Source organism: Haplochromis burtoni, unplaced genomic scaffold, assembly GCF_018398535.1.
Source record: "Haplochromis burtoni strain Fernald_Lab_line unplaced genomic scaffold, NCSU_Asbu1 Contig_50, whole genome shotgun sequence".
In the NCBI taxonomy this organism is placed as follows: domain Eukaryota; kingdom Metazoa; phylum Chordata; class Actinopteri; order Cichliformes; family Cichlidae; genus Haplochromis; species Haplochromis burtoni.
In genome coordinates, this window is record NW_024582411.1 from 100,892 (window position 1) to 120,496 (window position 19,605).

Consider the following 19,605-nt stretch of genomic DNA (forward strand, 5'->3'; position numbering starts at 1 on the left):
TTTAATGAGTATCATGTGTCAAGTTTTGATTATTTGAAAATTACTTACACACACTTCCAAATAAGTAATTTATAAATTTTAAACTTCACATATTTTTTCTATCTCACAAAAATCCAAAAAATCCAATGCATTTGTATCGTATATCTTTCTGCTAATTCCATCCTCAAAGATGCACCTGCAAACATTCACTATAGAGAGCGTGGATTGTGTGTGTAGACTCCATTTCACACACAATGTAACTTCAGAAGCAAAAGACAGTAAATACAAAATGTATCAAATTAAGGTCCAGTGTAAATATTAAAATGTTAACTATAAAATTTAGCAGTCAAAAGACCTATTTTGAGGAAGTACTTGATGACAGGAAGAAACGTCTGAATGAACCAAACTCAACCATCTGATGCAACTAGTTGAGAGGGATATTACATAAGCTGCAATGTAACCAGTTATAACACTGTAAGGTTACTGAAGGTTATTGTCTCAAATAAATTGACCACATGCAGGCCAAATACTGCAGACACAATAAAAAATGCTGATGGTGGCCAGTGGTATCCCTCTGCCTCCTAGCAGATTATCGCATCGTATTTGCAAGAGTTTCAGAAAATTTGACCTCTGACCCTAACTATGAGTTTAAAGAGATTCAAAGTTGTCTGAGAGTTTTAGTAACTACACCTGTGGTATCAATTTGAAGATCCTACATCACTTTGTTCTGAAGTTATCACATTCACAAATCTGGATGAATTGATGTCGTTTATGACGGTAAAAAGTTCTAACAAACCTCTTTTTCCCCTAACCTCTTTGATAACATCTACACAGACACATATTCAGCCCTGAATTATTCTCCACAGCAAGTCAGTTACTATTGTCCACGATTCATGTAATTGTGAGGTTATTTCAGTTTTGTATAAAGTATAACAGGACTGAATAACAGAATATAAGAGATTCTACCTTTGCAGACGCTGGGGTTAATCGAGGTGTATGATATACAGATATCTCAATCTCTGTTATGTCTCTATTTTGACTATATTTTAATCTGTTAAAGTCTGTTGCAAGTTGTTCAACTTCATGAAAGCAAACTATAAATTGAAAAGAGTGCCCCTTTAAGTATTTAGTGCATTTTCTTTAGGTCTTCAGTGTGTTTCAGAGATTCACTACAAATCACAACATGTAAATGTTGGGAGCGGTTTCTACTCACACACGATCTTTGGCTTTCATATCTGCTGGGTTAAAAACAAGAAACAACTTTTTCAAGCAACGTGTGAAACTAAACACTGGCCATGACTCCAGCAGTAGTGAAAGACAAACACAAACCTTTCTCAGCTATGACTTTGCATACGTGATTCGGCCGATCGTTTAAATGTTTGGTCATCAGGTCGCCACGTGATGCATCGACGAGAAGGTCACAGTTGAGACAAACCAACGTGAACCTGAAAACAGAAGAAGAAATTGTATTACTATTTTAACTCAGATTTACTGCCAAGTGAAAATATAACTTGAGAAGTACTCTTACTTTGAGGCCAATGAATTTTTCTTGTGATCCATTTTCAAAAATCTGTTCTTGGTGATGGTGCTGTGAAATCTGATTTTTTTTTTTTTTTTTTTTAAAGAAAGAAAGAAAGTTTTGTCATAAAAAAAGTCAGCAGATGCTAAAAGTCACTCAAATATCAATGGAAATCAGGGTCTTGCTGACCTTATCATATGATTCCCGATAGAAACTTTGCAACTTGTGCGATATTTGCATGCGCCGCAACTGGAAACCATTGGGAAATGAGAGAAAAAGTCGTCCACGTGTGCGTTGCATTCGATGCATGTGTAAATCCCTCCGCTAGCACTGAAAACACAAAATGTAACACTTTAAGATACTGTTAATGATGATTTGAATTTCTCATTAGTATGATGCGTTAATTGTCTGCTGAGAGGTCTGTAGGTTTCTAATTGTACAGTCCGACTTGTTGTACCACTACATCATCTTATGTCTGATCTGCTTAAAAGCCCAAATAATGTGACTGAAGCCAGCAAATCGCTGTTGATTACTGAGCCTAATTAGCCAAATATCACACAAACACATTAATTTTTTTAAAGACAGAAATCCTGCTATACTCAATGTTATTTTTACTCAGCCTAATGAAGAGTGTCCAGAAAATTAATTGGAAATACGTTCATTTATTTTGTGTACTGCGGGGCTTTAATAACCTCCATTAATTTGCTCCCACCCTGCCTTGGATACCCAAGAGGTGGGGCTCCATGTTAGTGGTTGTGGTGCAATTTTAACCACATGCAAAAGACCCATTGTGTCATTAAGATAAATGATCTGCACTTTAGTGAAGACTGCAGTGTAAACATTTAATTTATTTAAAGACTACAGTCATTTTAAAGGGTCTTGATATTTAACTTCTTAATAAATTTGCATCAGCTCAAATTGTATTAAGGGCTCAACGTTTGCGACTTCACAATAGTTTAAAAGAGTCCAAATGTATTTATTTACACCACCTACAGTGGAACGCAGGAACAAGTAATCCAACAAGAGACAACTACAACTAGAGTGATTGATGCAATGATGCCATGAAAATGTCAAAAACTGATTGGTTGGAAAAAGCTGTCTTTAACAAGAAAACGAATAGCAGTCCACAAGCAGAGGAGGAACAACAGCCAACATTAGATGTTGTTTTTTTTTACACATCTGACACCGCCCCCTGGTGACAACACAGAGCTACAACAGGTAGACATGGGTCACATTAAATCCTGAAATAAGAAAGTCTGTGATGGCTTTGTCTGTGAAAAGTTTTATAATAAGGACTGCTGAGATATTGATCAGGCTGTTGGCTGTGCGAAGCAGCATAGCTGAAGCTGAAATGAGCCAAGAGTCCAGAGTGTGAACTAATCCAAGCAAATAAAGAGCGAAATCCAGAGGACCTGAATAGCTCGAGTTTCAGATCTGAAGAAATGGCTGAACCTTCGTGGCAGTTCTAATGTTATCATACCAAGTGAGGTTTTAAAAAAAGAACACTCTGAAATCTAAATTGATCTTCACTGATGTTTACATGCTGCACATCTTTAGAGTCTGCTCCTGAGTGCTGTGTGAAAAAGTTGCCAACCTGAGATTCCTGAGTGCCAGGTTGTGCTTGGACTGAGGGTTTTGCTTCTTGCTCTGAGGCATCTTTGCCTTTCCTGTTTCTGAGGTGGTTGGTTTAGACTTAGATACAGTAACATGAGGTTTTATTGGATGATTCACACTCAGACTTTCTGTACTGACAACAAAACCAGGTTGCTTAGGGGACACCGGCAGTGCAGGTGACTTTCCTGTGAGGGAAGCTCTAATGGTCACCTGCAGTGAGAACACAACACTGGATCAAATTTATATTTCTTTAACATTTAACATAATAGCACAGATCTTATTATGACTGCCTCAGACCTTTGTACCAGGAGGAAGGCCCTCCAGGGCTTTAGGCTTCCTAAAAGTCTTGTGGACATGAGTCCTGTGCTCCACTTTCTCCTTGTAGGTGAGAAAATTCAGTCTACATTTTCCACAGCGATGGATCTTTTTTTTCTGAAATGGGGGGGGCAGAAACACAAAAAAATGTGATTAATAAGTGGTTCTATGGGAGGCTAATAGCTGATATGTTTCATTTGGATTCGCTGAAAGCGTGTAACAAGTACGAAATAGACTAATTTCACTTCTATTAATAGAGTGGCAATTAATTTTTTTTGGTTCTAATTCGACCAAATTTATTGCTTTGTAGGGCAAGAGAAGCAGGTTTTATTGTGGAAGCTTTTATGTATTACACTCGTGTGCTCGGCAGACACCTAAATCAATTCAAACTTGGAGGTAATGGCAGGAACCAAAAACAAGTCCAAGCCTGTAAATGTTTAAAATTTCCTGGAGAAAATCTGAATTCACTAAACTGTATTTTGCACTGCGGCAGTTAAAACTGACATCTGTTTCTGAAAGGCTTTCAAACTGAGCGTGAACTTAGCTTCATACCTGATGTTTCATGTAGTGCTGCATGTATATATGACTAGTTCTAAGAACTTTGAGACAGAAGGGACACAGCAGGTCTTTTGTGTTTTCGTGGACGCTCCTGAAATGTGTCTCCAAATCAGAGAAGAAGGAAGACCTGTAATTGCAAACCTGTGGAAGCAGTAAAACCACAAATTCAGTACTGGCCACCGATTCTCTGCACACATTAAAAGAAACTGTAACCCTAAGACGAGTGTAGACCTGGCACACATAAGGCATTTCCCCAGGTTTGTGGTTTCCCTTCATGTGCTCCAGAAGCACCTGCTCTGATTCAAACGCCAGCTCACATATCTTGCAATTGGCTAAAAGGGAAAAAAATAGAATAAAATCAGATATGGAAAATACATTTCTAACCAAAAAGCCAGAATGAGCTTCATGAATCATCGTGTTATACTTGAGGATTCAATTGGGCTGTGAGCACTCTCGATGTGGCACTGCAGCTGGAACGGGGTCATGTACTGTCGGTAGCAGTGGTGGCAGGTTGTGTGGCTTTCCCAGCTCTCGCTGTTCTGCTTTTCCAGCTCCAAGTGGTGTTTCATATGGTTCATGAACCTGCAGTGAAGAATGGAAACACACAGAGCACGGAAATGTCAACCAACTCGTTAGCATGTGGCAGCCTTTGAACAATTAGCCAGCTTTTAACTGTTATCAAGAACAGACTGCTGACGTTTATTTGAACTGACGATTCAGGCCTCAGTAAAGACCTAGAGACCACTCAGAACAGGTTGCTAAGAAAAATCGGTGTTCCCAACTGGTTCGCAAATAGTTGGTCACAAAGATGTATTCTTAGTGATTGCTTTGGTTGCTAGCATTGCTTGCTCATAAAAGATGCTAGCTTGTCTGCAAACACTAATTATTTGCAGAGTGGAACTGAACCTGTGAAAAGCATGAAGCAGGCTAGAAAGAGCAATCGCCTTCATCGAAAAAGTTTTGAAACCTTTTGGTTTTAGCGTCGAGGCACAACTGTGCTCATAAGGCAAACGGCCGTTTCTGGTTTTCATCGTGTTTTCATCTTTGTTACAGATCAGTGAGTAGTTGCTGAGTGTTTGCAGACATGACTTTTGTGCAAAGCACAGGTGACCGTGTTAATCTGCTCATTACCAAAGAAATCACAATGAGGCTTTCAGTGTAGCATCATATCATTACAACTGATATCCCCTAGCAACAGCCAGCAACCTCAAGCAACCACTCATCATCCAGTTGTTACCAAGTTACTGGAGGTTGCCAACTGGTCTCTAGCCCTGTGTGATTGAAACCTTAGAAAGTATGAAATGGATGCATTTACCCATATTTATTCATTCTAGCCCAGACCACCTGCTGCTGGAATGCAAAATTAATCTTAATAATTGCTTTTCATACTTTGACTACCGGTAATGTTTTCATATAATTTCAACTTTTTCCCCCCCCATTCATGTCTTATTATATTTGTTGCACCTGTAATATTGAATCCTGAATCCTAAGAAACAAAAGGTGGAGTGAGTAAACTAAGAGTAACATTTTTTTTTAATTAATTAAAAACAGTTCATTTCAGGTTATAAACGAAAGGAAGTTTCTATAATTGTTCACAAATATACTTTATATGATGAACAGGTGTTCTGACTTTACAGTTCAGTTTTTGCTCATTATTAACCCTGTTTTAAATGTATTTAAATTGGTTAAATTTAACCCATAACAAAAATATATTTTCAAGATATTAGTGTTGGTACTACTGATTGAAAATTTTGGCAGGCCACTTATATATTTGTTGAATAGTTAAAGATCAGCTTAAACCTGTTGAGATCAGCTACAGTGCATGCTAACTGAACTTACTCCACATCTGTATACTGCTGGTTGTCTAAGCCCTACATTTTCAAAGCTGCTACATTAAAGAATTAATTTATAAGCCAGAAACTATTAGGTGAGCTATTACTTTACATTTAAGTGTATTTTCCACACAGCCCTTCCATTCATTCATCATAAAAATGTTTGCGTTTGGTCAGCACAAACAGCTCAAGGTTGAATAAATAAATACACAAGTGCGGACTTGAACAAATTTGATCACGATTTATCTTTAAAGAGAAAATAGGTGCACTAAAACAGCATCAACTTTAGCTTTGTGGGGGGAAAATTAAATATTCATGGCCTGTGTACATGCACCGGATCCAGGTCCCAAAGGTTTTTAAGATGAATGAAGCGCTCTGCTCACGCTTCACTTTCTAAGCATGTATAATGGCTGCTATAATATCAGCAATTACACAAAGATTTTTGTTTTGCTTAATGATACAGTGCCCCACGGCTGCACTGAGCACCTCCTCAGCTACCTGCCACTGCTGCCCTGACGAGGCATGGCCCATTTTTCAGCCTGCACATTCTGCTACCTCAGCTCCCCTAATAGAAATTTTTATGTGGCTGATCTCTGACCTCCGCTGTGAGAGTGTGGTTGCAGTACACATGTGTTCTCCCATTAAAAGCAGCTTACAGAAGCTTTTTTTGCCCCACTGTTCTGAAGCAAAGTTATTTAATCAAAGGAGCACTTCTTACGCCACCTAAACTAGCAGTCATTTTTCATCTCTACGCCCATGAGGGAAAATGGTCAGATACTGTCATCCATCTGAGACAAAAGCTGCAGTTAGGGCAGAGGCAGATAACCTCCCTCCCCATCCTCTCTTTTGTTTTATTGGCACTAGACACAAAGTCCTTGAAAACTTAGTTTGGTTTTTGAACATTATATGTGTAGACAAAACAAGTCAAACACTACAGCACTGTCTATAAACACCATAAATATTCACTAATACTTTATTCAAATCCATGTTAGAGTTGCAAAAGGCAGATGGTTTTGCCTTTACTCCCCTTCATGAAGGGAATGTTGATTTCAAAATATAATTCCCACAAATTAACAATATCATTGGAGTTTAGATCAGTATCCGTACGCCTTCCTATTACTGTGCAAAACAGAATACTAAAGTTGAATAATTACTACTAGACCAACCTGCCTATTTATTACTGTAATACAATCAGATGTTCCCCAGCAGAAAGCGATTAGCCTGGTTATGAGGTGAGCAGCCACCTGTAAGCCGAGCTGCTCAGACTTCCTTAAAGCAGGAAGCCCAATTACTACTATAAAACAATAACACGACGACCCAATCTAATGGATATTTGGAGCAAATATATGCTGGTTAATTTCTATTTAGTGACAAGAAAAACACACACAAAAACAAACCAATATTTGTAAATATATAGTACATTATATCCTCCTGAGACCCAGCCTATTCATTTTTTCTTCTATTTTGGACATTTGTTTTCTTTCTATATCTTTTGACTTGTTTGAGCTACCCTTACTAGGTGCCGATGTGCTCACAGAGGACATGCTGGCCTTTTCAATGATATCTCATATGTTTGGGTGGCTTCTTTGAGCTCGAAAGAGGCAGGAAATCATAAAATCAATTTCCTCAGTTCTCAGGAGGATATTATGCATATTAATATAGTGGCATATGTACCAATCAAGGAGTGAGGTCTGATTTAGACTTTTGGGGAATTTTTTTTAGAGCTTTTCATGTAACTTGCGCAAGTGGCCGAAGTCATTGCTGACATTTATGGATGTGCACCATTCATTATGCTTTAATTACTGTGTATTTGCGTCCTGTTGTTTTACATGTGGTGCCAGCCAATAGGAACCAATAAAATAATGTAAATAATTCAAACTTACAAAGGCAAAATGCTGAAATCAGCAAGAAGTCTGCACTCTTTGTGGGAAAAATGACAATTCATAAAGAAAAATTATGGCTATCTACTTAAGAATGAAAGCTAATTTTCCTACCTGATATTATTCTTGAGAACTTTTAAGCAGCTCTGGCACTTAAAGGTGGTGTTGGTCTTCTGTGCCTCCTTCTTTTGCACGTCTCCCTCAAAGTTACCGTAATAGAAATCTGCGACCAGCATGATGCGCTTGTTTGAGTTCGTGTTCAGGGCCGCTGGAGCTGTGCTTCCTCCGTTGGCACGGCAGTTCTGACATAAACGGATTAAACATATTAATGTTTCATGGAAACCAACACACGAATGATTGTTTGCTAAAACTGACGGGCTTTTAAAAACATTATTTTATATAATTATTTCATATAATCCCATTTGACAATAACATATTCTTACCAGAGTTTTACTCACCATCATGTGATATTTTAGAGCTTCCTCTGTGAGAATTTCTTCTTGACAATTGGGACACTTTCTCTTTACCATGCCATTTTCCACTCTGATGACTACTTTTTGTGGTGCTACAGAAAAGGAACTGAAGGTTAAACTTAATAAAATACAGCAGGAACTTGGATTAGAATCTTTTTGAGTTTAAAAGAAAAAAATTGTCAATAAAACTTACACAAGTCAGGCTTTGATTTTTTTGCTACGTTGTCCATTTCCTGTGGTGCCAGTCCTCGTTTCAGTAAGCTCTGATCTGTACCGAAATGTAAAACAATTGACAATTGAGATAATTGAGCTGCCTGAGGCTAAAAACACAGTTTTTTTTTTGTCACAGTTCCACATTTTTATCCCTAGACTCTACAATAAACATACACTAGAGGTATACACAGCAAGAGGTTGTGAAGAGGTATATTGTTTTCTTTACTTTTTCATCTTTGTGGTCTTGCTACTTAATTTCACTGTGCAAGCAACTGTATACTGACAATAAAAGTTATATGTTCTAAGTTCTACAAGAGTAGCTTCACATGATTCATAGATCAAAATAATCCAACAATTCCTGCGCTTTCTGAACCAATTCATTTTAACCTCCTCCCCCCTTAAAGTTGACTTTTTTCTATTTCACTGCTCTTCATTAAGGTGTGAGCTAGAGCTTTTGACTAATAAAGACTATTTGCACAAATACAGACCTCATTATCTGAAACTTAATATGAGGAACCACCACTACAAAACATGTACACGTGGCAGAAAAAAAATCAGGAAAAGCAAAATAGCTAACTTTTAGAGCCTTACCTCTGCTATTGGTGTCCTTTGCAGACATAGAAAAGGTCTGAAGAGGTTGTGAGGTGGATCTGTTTGGTTGAAGCTGACTAGGCTGTGTTGAGTATACAGCAGGACTCTGGACATTTGACAGTGTCACAACATTGTTGCTAATTTGTTGCACCTGTGGCCTGTGGACAGCGCCAGGTATGACTGTGGCTGGAGAGACCTGCTGAAAAATCTGCTGCTGACCAGCTGTAAGCAACAGGATACGCACTTGGCATTGCAAGACTCAAACTAAAGAAAATAAACAAACAAAATGTAATGCAATGAAGATTTACTCACAAAAGGATTACTATATTAAACTGAGATTTACCTGGAATGATTGTAATTGATGGTCTTGGGGGATACGCGGCCCCAAAAGAGGCAATAAAGTCACTGCTATTTGTTAACTGTGGAGAAGTGACAATAAAGCCCTGAAAAAACAAACAAAAATCACCCTTATCAGCTTCTGTTCCTTCTGCCTGCTCTTATCATTTAGTTTTTTGGTATTTAGAAACACTTAAATGCAAAAATACCTGATTATTGACAATAACAGGCTGTGGAGTTACTGTTGTCAGACTGGTTGGTACAATACTCTTTGTTTTCCCAGGTATATTCAATGGCAGCACTATTGGTGAGGGGACCACAGCAGGCTGAGGAGGGGGGCACTTTACTTCTTGTTTTGCTGCACTTTTCCTTTGAGGAGTCGGAGGGTTAGAAGGCTTTCCATCCTTCTGGTTATTCGCTGTGAGAACATTAAGGGGGGCAAAAATAGGCAATTCAACAACAACAACAACCAGAAACAAAGTCAAAGCATTGAAAACTTAGAATTTTAGCAGGCAATATGTGCAACTTGCTGGACAACAAGTAAAAACCCTAGAAAAAAAACTTCTGTAATGAGCTGCAATTGACTAAAAATAGCGAGTTACAGAAAATTAAATGTACACTATTTCTCCTCTGGATGCTGGGACAATATAGGGACATTTATACATCCGAACTGTGTTTGGTACAACTTGCAGTTTGTGGGTTTCTCTGCCTACAGTTTATAATGCACTATCCAATCAGTTCCGCAGTATGTGGGTGAATCTGAGCAGAGAGTATAACCCTGTACACAGTTCAACAATTTATCCTGCTACTTCAATCTGCAGTAACATCATCAACAAACCCCATCGACTCAGTTCTACTGGCAGTCATACGTGGCAGCCATAACATTACCACCATCATGTTTGACAGATGATGTGATATGCTTCAGATCACGAGTCAAAGAACTGCATCTATTCGTGACAGCTTTTTTTCCCCATTGTAGGCTTTGTCAATGACACATTTACTTCCTCATAACTTCACTAGATGGTGTACAGGGTGGCGTACTGAGCCAAAAATTTACAGACATTGTCACTGCCTCCTTCCAGAAAACACGACCCAATTATTTAAAAAAACTGAATCTTGTATGCCTGATGGCATAAATGAGTACTATAGAGTAAACTAAAACAATCTAGCAGGACAAACAGCTCTACATGTCAGAGACAATATTTGATCTGGTGCCAGAAATTTCTTTGAAAGGACTTTTATCCTGTCTCCAAATGGTTAAAAGTGGACATTTAGTTATCCTATATTTACAAGTGCATATTAAGAACTGGGCGATACTGTGTGGATGTTCCCGAATATTTAACAAACTAATCTGGATCTGGGCACAGGGAAGCTCTCCAGGTAAATTTCAGCTTTGGTGGAGGAATCCAGTCTGTTTTTGTATTATCATACATTCATTGGTGCCATTAAAGTTTTAACAATAAAATAAGACGTTTTTATATTTCTAAAAATGTGGTGTAACATACAGAGCACTCCAACAAAGATGGGCTCATCGTCATCATCTTCTATCAAGTGAACTTCAGGAACTTGTTTCTGCCACGGCTCCAGCTCCTCCTCTACACACTCCATAAAAAGTTCAGACATTGTGGACCTACAACAGAAAAACATTAAAGTTACTGCTTCAGCAAACAACACACGTATCTCCCATCAGCCACTTTGAGATGAAATAAGAAACACAGATATCACTGATGGTGGCCCACTTAGGTACAGATCCTTGGATGATCTAATTATTGAAAGAAAAAAACAAACAAAAATGGTGTTCCCAAAGTATTTCACGATAAACTGTCGAAACAGGCATTTGATCTTTACCTGTGATTACTTTTTCTGATTATGCCTATTAAAAAAGTAACGATAAGAATTGCTGCAGCAAATGCATGGAAAACGGGTTACTGGGAGAAATTCGATTCAGGTGTGCAATCTGAGCATCCGGTGCCTGAGTCTGCACCAAAAAACTGCAAAATCTGCATTTGGCATACAGCTGGTCAGCACTCGGTTCTACAAGAATAAACAAGCTGAGCATAAAATAAATGACCCCTGATGAGGGCTTTACTAGCTGGAGTGGGGCTGCTTTTAGTAGAACTGATAATCGATTACTCAACATGTTAAGTAGCTAGATTTCTTAAACTTAATAAGAAGAGACTTTGTGTATTCAAACGGATTTCCTTGAATTTAGATTAGAAATTGATTATAAACTGGTGGTATACTCAGATGCTACCATTTGACATGGCATCTTGGGGTTATGCCACAGCGTTTTAAGGGTGATGCCACGACCTATCCCGGGTTTTTGAGACTGTGCCATTACATACCTCGTCCAAACAGCTGAGCTGCCACAGCTGTGTGGTTGTGTGTTTTTGTTTTTTTTAATAATGTCTTTACTGTGGCTTTTTTGAAATACTGGAATGTCACAATGTATAGTGGTTGTCTGGAAATGTTTTTAGGTTGGCCATGGTTTGGAATGAGTCAGAAAAGTCAGAATTCTAACTTTTTTCACCGAATTCAGGAAAAGAAGGAAAAAAAAAAAAAAAGACATGCCCACTCCCCCCCCAGTGGCCCTAATCCTCTTTCGTAAGGACCTGATCAACAAACTAGCTCAATACTTCAGTTTAACAGCAATCAAACAAAAAGCTAAGAAAACACCCAAATCACGAATCAAAGAAAATAACATAGTTCAGACAAATGACTTCATCTGGTTTGGTTTTAAACAATTCTGACTTATCCTCTCCAAATGCCTTGGCAGTGTGCGGCACCACCCCAAAATGCCACGGAATCATCTCCATATGCTACAGCATCACCCCAAACGCCGCAACAGATTGAGGTATTAGTCTAAGCAGCCATGGCATCACCCCTAAATGACATGGTAAGCCTCCACCATGGGTGCCACAGTTAGAGGCTGATGCCACAATTTGATCCAGCCCTCAAATTGCATGGCATTTCATTGCATCTGAGGGTGCCACAATAAGGGGCCGATGCCATAATTTGAACCAGCCACTGGCGCATAAACACAGGTACCTAAATATTATACAGTATGTAATTAGTCATTTGACACCGGACGTGAAGAAAAGCAAACTTTGTAGCTTATCCATCCACCGCCGTTTATTTCTACAATAAATCTCCAGAAGTATTAAAATATGCAGATAAACTGTTAACTTAGTGAGTTAGTTAGTCTGATACAAGACTGGTTAAATTATACAGCTTTTTTTTTTTACATGGAAGCAATACCTGCAGCAAACAGGGGTGAGTCTAAAGGGGGGTATGGGGTGCACGAGACCATACTTATTCCAAGGCTTTCATAACATTTTTCAGACTAAAAGTGAAATAATATAAAATATTTTATTCATTAAATTGCATTAATGTTTAAAAATAAAAGCTTTCTTCACAAGCCAATTAAAATGTAAAAGGGCCATTAAACTCTGAGCCACTGACCTGAGGGTTGTTAGGTCAGACACAGATTTAATTAATAATATGAATTAACATCTGCAACATCATGTCTTTTTTCAGCTGCATTAAAACTTGCCTCCTATTTTAGAAAGCCTTCTAAGAAGACAGAGTAAAGGTAAGACGTGGATTTTTTTTTAATCTTTTTGATATTTATTATTTCTCGTTAATAATACAAAAGTATTTCTTATTCGATTACTTGATTAATTGATGGAATAATCGATATACTACTCCATTCTGAAAATAATCAATAGCTGCAGCCCTAATGGCATCACTTTCACTTCATGGCGCACAATGTTTGGCCAGTTTGTTTAGATTTTTATTTATTTATTTTTGCTTTGAATACATGACTTAAACATGCTTCAGGTTATTTTCAACCTGGAAAAATCTCATTAGTGGGTACCATTACCGTTTTTTTACCCTACAGTACAAACCCCTGATTATTTACAGTGATTATTGGTGAACAGGATTTAAACTGGGTCTCAGTGCTTTGGTTTTTTGTGTTGTGGAGACCCTAAAAGGAGCTTTTATAAACTGAAGGTTTTACAAAGCTGTGTAATTGACGTTAAGGCTGTGACAACACTGCCTGCTGGTGTAGCTGTGCTCAGTTTCTATTGTATAATAGTCATACTAATGCCTCGCGTTTTAATGCATTACTTATTTGGGCCTGAACGCTTTTATAGCGACAAACAACTAACTGAAATTGCATGCACAAATGCACAAAGGTCTTTAATTTTAAGCTAGCTCACCTCAGTGCACATTTCATAAACACGTGAAAACAGGTAGAGTAAATGAAGACATTATTGTGTGCTACATTCAACAACAGAACAGCTAACGTCATGTTAGCCTAGCTCCCTCATAGCGAGCCGTTAATGTCGTTGACGTTAATGTCTCTTTTCACTAGCGGCAGAGCTAATGCTAAGGTCCAGTTTTCTAGTGCTGCTCCTGCTCTTCGGCCGCTGCAGTCTGCCACAATATTAGAGCATTAAATGCAAAATCAGATTTTAGAGCTGCGGCACAGTGTACTGTCAGATCATTGTATCATTATTTTGCAAGAGTAACCGGTCATCGAGCAAAGCCTCATAACATTAGCCAGAATCTGTTAGCATGCACACATTTTCTGGGACAAAGCCTGCACCGGTAGGACGTGTGCTTAAACACAACTCTTTCACTGCCAGCTCGCAGTTTAGGGGAAAAGCTGTGTCTACATACCAGTTTCGGCACAGTCCTTGAGCTGAGGACGGCGGATTTCAGAAAGAGCGGGTGCACATCACACACACCAAGGGATGTATCGCTGCCCAAAGGCGGCGGAAAAGCTCGGCGTGTGCGGACCAATACCCGGTGCTCCTCGCTGGGAACTTCCTTTCAGTGATGTACTGCTTCCTGGTCTCGCCATCAGTTCTCTCCACCTGCAAAGGAATAACCAGCTCAGCAAGACACATTTGCACACATTAAATAAACATTTGTTTAGGTCTGCATTTTTATTCAGTCATTACTTTTAGATATATTTCTAAGTAATCAAGGGATGTGTAGATAATTAAAATAAAACAACATATACTTTGTCTCCCAGTTAGGAAATTCCTATGCAACATGACAAGACAAATATCTTAATGAGGTAAAAACTAAAGTAAAAAATATACACAGTAAATGATGTCAGATGACATTAAAAGACCCTTAAATCTTCGTGCCATGAGGTCAACAAGGTGCAGGAAACATTCCTCAGTGATTGTGGTCCATATTGGCGTGTTATCCTCCTGGAAGCAGCCGTCAAAAAAACCGGTACATGGACATGGTCAGCAACTATACTCAAGCAGGCTGTGGGATTAAGCAATGCTCAGCTGTAGCTAAGTTTCCCAATGTGTGGTAAGAAAATATCCCTCACATGGTTACACCACCATCAACAGCCTGAACCACTGATCAAGGCAATATGGATTCATACTATTTACACCATCTGAATATCGCAGTGGAAATGGAGTCTCAATGGACCAGGCACCATTTTTCTAATCTTCTATTGTGCAGTTTTGGTGAGCCCATGTGAACTGTCTCAGTTAACTGTTTTTACCTGGTAGGAGTGGCACTCGGTGTGGTCTTCTGCTGCCGTGACCCATCTGCTGCAAGGTTTGACATGTTGTGCATTTAAAAATGCTATTCTACATACTTTAGTTGTCAGTTTATTGACTTTGCAGCTCATGGTGCAGCTGCTGTGATGGGAAGGAGAGGAACAGTCACACTCGTATTTTCTCTAATTTATATGTTCAAAAGTTTACATACAAACTTAAATATATACACAAACTCCCTTAAATCTGTTAATAGGTGGTGCTGAAGGTTCTACAATGTCTTTTATCTTGGCAAGGCCGAGACCTATTAACTTCTTGTTAGTGGCATTAGAAATAAGTGCATACAAACTTCTAATGACATCTGTAAGTGTATTTAACTGCAGGTTAATAACAAGCTGTCTTTAAAGCTGTTTTGTAATGGAAAAGTAATTATTCATCAAAATAATTCACAGAAACAAACAAGATTACCCGTTATTACCTGAAGAAACATTTTTTGACAAGCCCTGAATTACCTCTGAGTAATTAATGGTACATAGACTGCACCACACCTGCCATCTGCTCCTGCAGCTCTCACTGCAGTTGTTTCAGATCGTTAGATTAAAAACAGATCTGCTGATAGAATCAAGTGATGCATGATGCACACAGCATAATAAAGCATAAAATAACGCTCTGTTTATCGAGTCAAGTCAAGTCAAGAAAGCTCTTTAATATATTCTTATCCACTGTGATCTCCATCTGCTCAAAACTGCAAATGATAAAATACAGTGATGACACAAAATGACACATGTCGACTCTTTGAGAGATTACAGATCTTGTAGGTGCAGCAGGGAAAGCAAATGATCAATAAAACACCGCATTTTCCAATTTATAGCCAGTTACATCATTCTGAAACAGCTGCGCCGATCAGATCTTAGCCAACAGGCAGAGGCTGTCCAGACAGTTAGGTACTGAATACGGATACTTTGCATGACTCGCAGTTTATAATGTTACTTATTTATCTCACGCTGGGTCTAGATGCAGACCTTCTGTTCATGTACCGTCGGAAATAAGGCCTTTTTAATGCTTTTCCCTTAAAGAAACTTTTTTCTGATTGGCTACCTCTTTCATCAGCAACTGGGAGGGGCTTCCGTGATCCTGACCATATTATGGTTATGCCTTCTGTGACGTTTTACAGAGCCAAGATTTGGGGAAACAACAACAACAACAAGAACAAAAAAACGTCAGGATCTGAGTGTTTGGAACAGACTGAAGTGTTTGGCTCATAAGGATTACTCATACATGTACTGACCTCGTTATCTGAAACTACAGCCGTGTTTAATATTCATATCCACCATTGTGAGAATCCAGAAATGACAGAAATGACAGAAAACACAACTGTTCACATTTACATTTATATTCCTCTTATTTTTTAGCATTTATTTTAATTTAATGTAGACAATATCCACTGGGGATCATCAGTGCTAATCTCTTGTGTGTCACTTTTCAAATCAGGGGATGCAGATTTATCATCATGGCAGCAGATTCTACTCTCAGATCAAGGTCCTCATTTCAGTCTTTACTCTCCCCTCACCACAGCTCAAGGGACTTCTTCAGTTTCTCTCTGTAGCACTGTAAGCTGTCCTCTGATGACTTATACTGTAATTTAGCAGAGTATAAATAAAACTGAATTCTACGTACAATTAAATTTGCTCTGGCTCAGTTAAATCCATCTCCCACCTGTCCAGAATACAGAGCCCAGAGAATGAAAGTGTCTCTGATTATAATGAATAGAGTATGTAGTAAGTAAAACTACTGCAGCAGGGAAATGTCTGTGTTCATCTGTGATTAGTATATTAGTAGGGGCAAGGAAAAGGTTAATGATATAAATAACTGATCCTTGTTGGTCTTCATTACAAACTTTACAAAAATTTTAAAAGTACACTGTGGAAAATCTTACTGCCAAATGTAAGGAGATTGCAAACAACTGAATTCTATTTTCTTACCCCTCCCGCAGAATCCTAGCATCACAGGATGAAAGATGTTTAAAAAACTGTTACGTGTCTGCAGACTGCCTTTTGCTAGCCATTTCCCAAGGTGTCATTTTGGGAATCTCCACCTAATTAGAGGGAGGAGGCTTTGAATGGACCAACCGGGAGTGAGGACACCCTTATAAAAGGAAACTCACCTGTGGCTAGAGGGGCTCTTTTCTCCTTGGTTAGGGTTGCTTGGCACATGTGTTGGGCTGCTCTGGTGCATTTCATTTGTTTGTCTAAAGTCTGGGGGACCCTGTACATTTCCTCATGTATTCTGTTTTCTGTTAAACACACCAGGTAAGAAGGTTGTTGCCACCCATGTAATGTTTGAGCTTATTTTGTAAGCTGAGGACTAAGACTTTTTTTCTTCTTCTATGTTTTCTTGTTGTTTTTCTTTGGCATAACCTGATGGTCCCTTTCTCCCCCACACTGTTGTATGGCTGTAAGACTTTTTTTTTTTTTTTTTGGGAGAAATTACCCATTAAACTTCATATCTGCTACAACACTTGAGCTGACTTGTTAACTTAGCTTTCAAGCGGAAAGCAGGCAACTTCAGCATCGCTCTTAAAACTCTTTTCTCTGCAACCCTTGAATGTGGGAAGGGCTACTGTGCTGGTGTCTACTCTTATTTTGGTGGCGTTGTGTTGTTCCTTCTCGTTTTTACTCCTTTGGTGAAGGGAACCCCTCTCTGATTATTAAACGTACATATAAGTCTTCATATCTTGCCTCTGAAAATGCAGACCCAAAATAAAATTTGCTTCTACATCACAAAGAATCCTCCACCTTTGGTGTACTCCATGTATTTTTCTAACCACATAGGCTATGGGGAAGAGGCAACAAGAGAGAAAGAAGGAAAGGTAGGTATACGGAGGTGAGAGTAGGGTGTTTAAAATTAGCTAGCTGATATGATGGACAGGAGGAAGGCAGATATATTGTTTCTGTAGGAGACCAGGTGGAAGGGAAGCAAGGTGAAGAGCGTTGGGATGTGGACTTGACTGTTCTACCATGCTGTAAGGTAAAGTCACAGTCCTTGGGTTTTCTGTTATAAACTTTGAATTCTTGCTATTATTTCATATTTTGTTTGCTTGTGCTACGACCCGGCTCAAAAGCCGCAACATAAAAACAGAGATGAATAACAGAGTGTGGGTGAGAAGAGGTTTCATCCTAAAATGGAAAACCAGGTTGGCTAAAATGGCTGGTGCCACCAAGGCAACGACTAGTGCACTGCCGGGAAGCTTGCCTCAGGTATGCTTTTATCCACACCTGACTAGGTGTGGCCAATTAGCACCAGCTGAAAACACTGAGACGATTAGAAGCTGCAGAGGGACGTAACACTTGTTATTGTTTTTTCTGTTCGTCACATTTTAAAAAGTTTAAGCTTTAGTTTCAGTTTCTGCTTATTTTCATGATTCTGCCTTAATGTTTTATTTTTTAGAGTCTATCGTTGCTTTCTTAACCTTCTCCCTCCTCCATTTGGATCTGCAAACGACTAACCATTCTCTGGTGTAGAGGCTGGGTGGATGAGTACGTCAAAGGTGTTCTGGAGGTGAAGAGTGTCAGACAGGATCGTACAGAGTTAAAGATTTTAAGAGTTTTATTGTGAGTAACCAAGATGGACAGCATTAGAAATGAGTGTAGCAGAGGGACAGAGGTTTAGACATGTGCAGAGGAGGGATGGTGAAAATGTTGGACGGTGAAGATGGCGCTGCCAGGCAGGAGTAAAAGAGGAAGACCATAGAGAATGTTCATGGATGAAGGAGGACATGTAGAGGGTTGTTGTTGCAGAGGAGAAGGCAAAGGATCGGGTTAGATGGAGGCAGATAATTTACACTGGTGATGACCCGGCAGGAAAGACAAACAAGAACTAGAACTACTAACCTTCCAGAAGCAAATTACTTAGAAAAGGAAAAAGTAGGCCAACTTTTCCATTTCTGAATATTAAGGCAGCTGACTTTAAACTGTTAGACTGAGCCTAATACCATTATTAGAGCATTTCTATTGCATCTGTATATATTATCATTAATTTAGAGTGGAGGCAGTCAGAGTTTCAAGTACAGTTGTTGGGTTTTTTGTTTTTTATAAAGCAATTAAAAACAGTTATTTTCTTTGTTTCAGATGCAGGCATACCTCTTGAACTTCAAGACAAGTTTTATCCTCCATGAAATGCAGGTCCAGATGTTCAGCCTATTTTAAGAAGTGTGTAAAGGTGCCTCCAAAAAACAAGGAATGGAAAGAGTTGTAAGAAGGATGATTCCAGGAAACGTCTCCCAGAGGTGGCATTCATGGGCCTGTGGGTCACTCCATCCTAAATCAATGTGGGTCCCCAGTTTGCCTCAAAATTGAATGGTTCATAGTTTGGAAAAACATAGTCCTCTCTCTGAGGTTTTAGCTTCACTTTTCAAGATATATTCCTTTGAAAAAGCTTTTGTTGACCTACCTTCTTTCAATATTTTTCATTTTTGAGACCCACTGCCCAGGAGAACTCTGGTCTAAGAAGTCTAATTCAGGTTAAGTTTAAATGTAGCAGTTACAAGCATGGATATCAATCACATCACACACACACACACACACAGCAGCATTCATTGTAAGTCAGCATGCCAGTCACGTGATCCCTGCTTGCCTGTGGCATTAAGGTTAGGATTAGCATAGCACCATATAGACCTGACAACTTGGTCTTGCAAGACTACTCACGTGAAAAAAAGCTTTTAAACCCTTTTTCATTACTTAATAATTCTGTTATATTTATTTTTGC

At 38.9% G+C, this 19,605-nt stretch overlaps 1 protein-coding gene across 1 annotated transcript in view; it reads right to left on the reverse strand.

Moving 5' to 3' along the window:
* znf280d (zinc finger protein 280D) overlaps positions 1-14,153 on the reverse strand; it is a gene marked incomplete in the record, with an annotated part of 25,371 nt that extends 11,218 nt beyond the window's left edge. Inside the window, 16 exon segments of the mRNA XM_014335932.2 lie at positions 1,309-1,424; positions 1,508-1,576; positions 1,688-1,828; positions 3,093-3,322; positions 3,410-3,544; positions 3,980-4,126; positions 4,217-4,317; positions 4,410-4,567; positions 7,812-7,999; positions 8,156-8,262; positions 8,364-8,438; positions 8,975-9,196; positions 9,318-9,417; positions 9,520-9,728; positions 10,816-10,940; positions 13,997-14,153. Of these exon segments, the coding sequence (XP_014191418.2) occupies positions 1,309-1,424; positions 1,508-1,576; positions 1,688-1,828; positions 3,093-3,322; positions 3,410-3,544; positions 3,980-4,126; positions 4,217-4,317; positions 4,410-4,567; positions 7,812-7,999; positions 8,156-8,262; positions 8,364-8,438; positions 8,975-9,196; positions 9,318-9,417; positions 9,520-9,728; positions 10,816-10,933 (2,116 nt within the window).
* Positions 14,154-19,605: the final 5,452 nt, after the last annotated feature.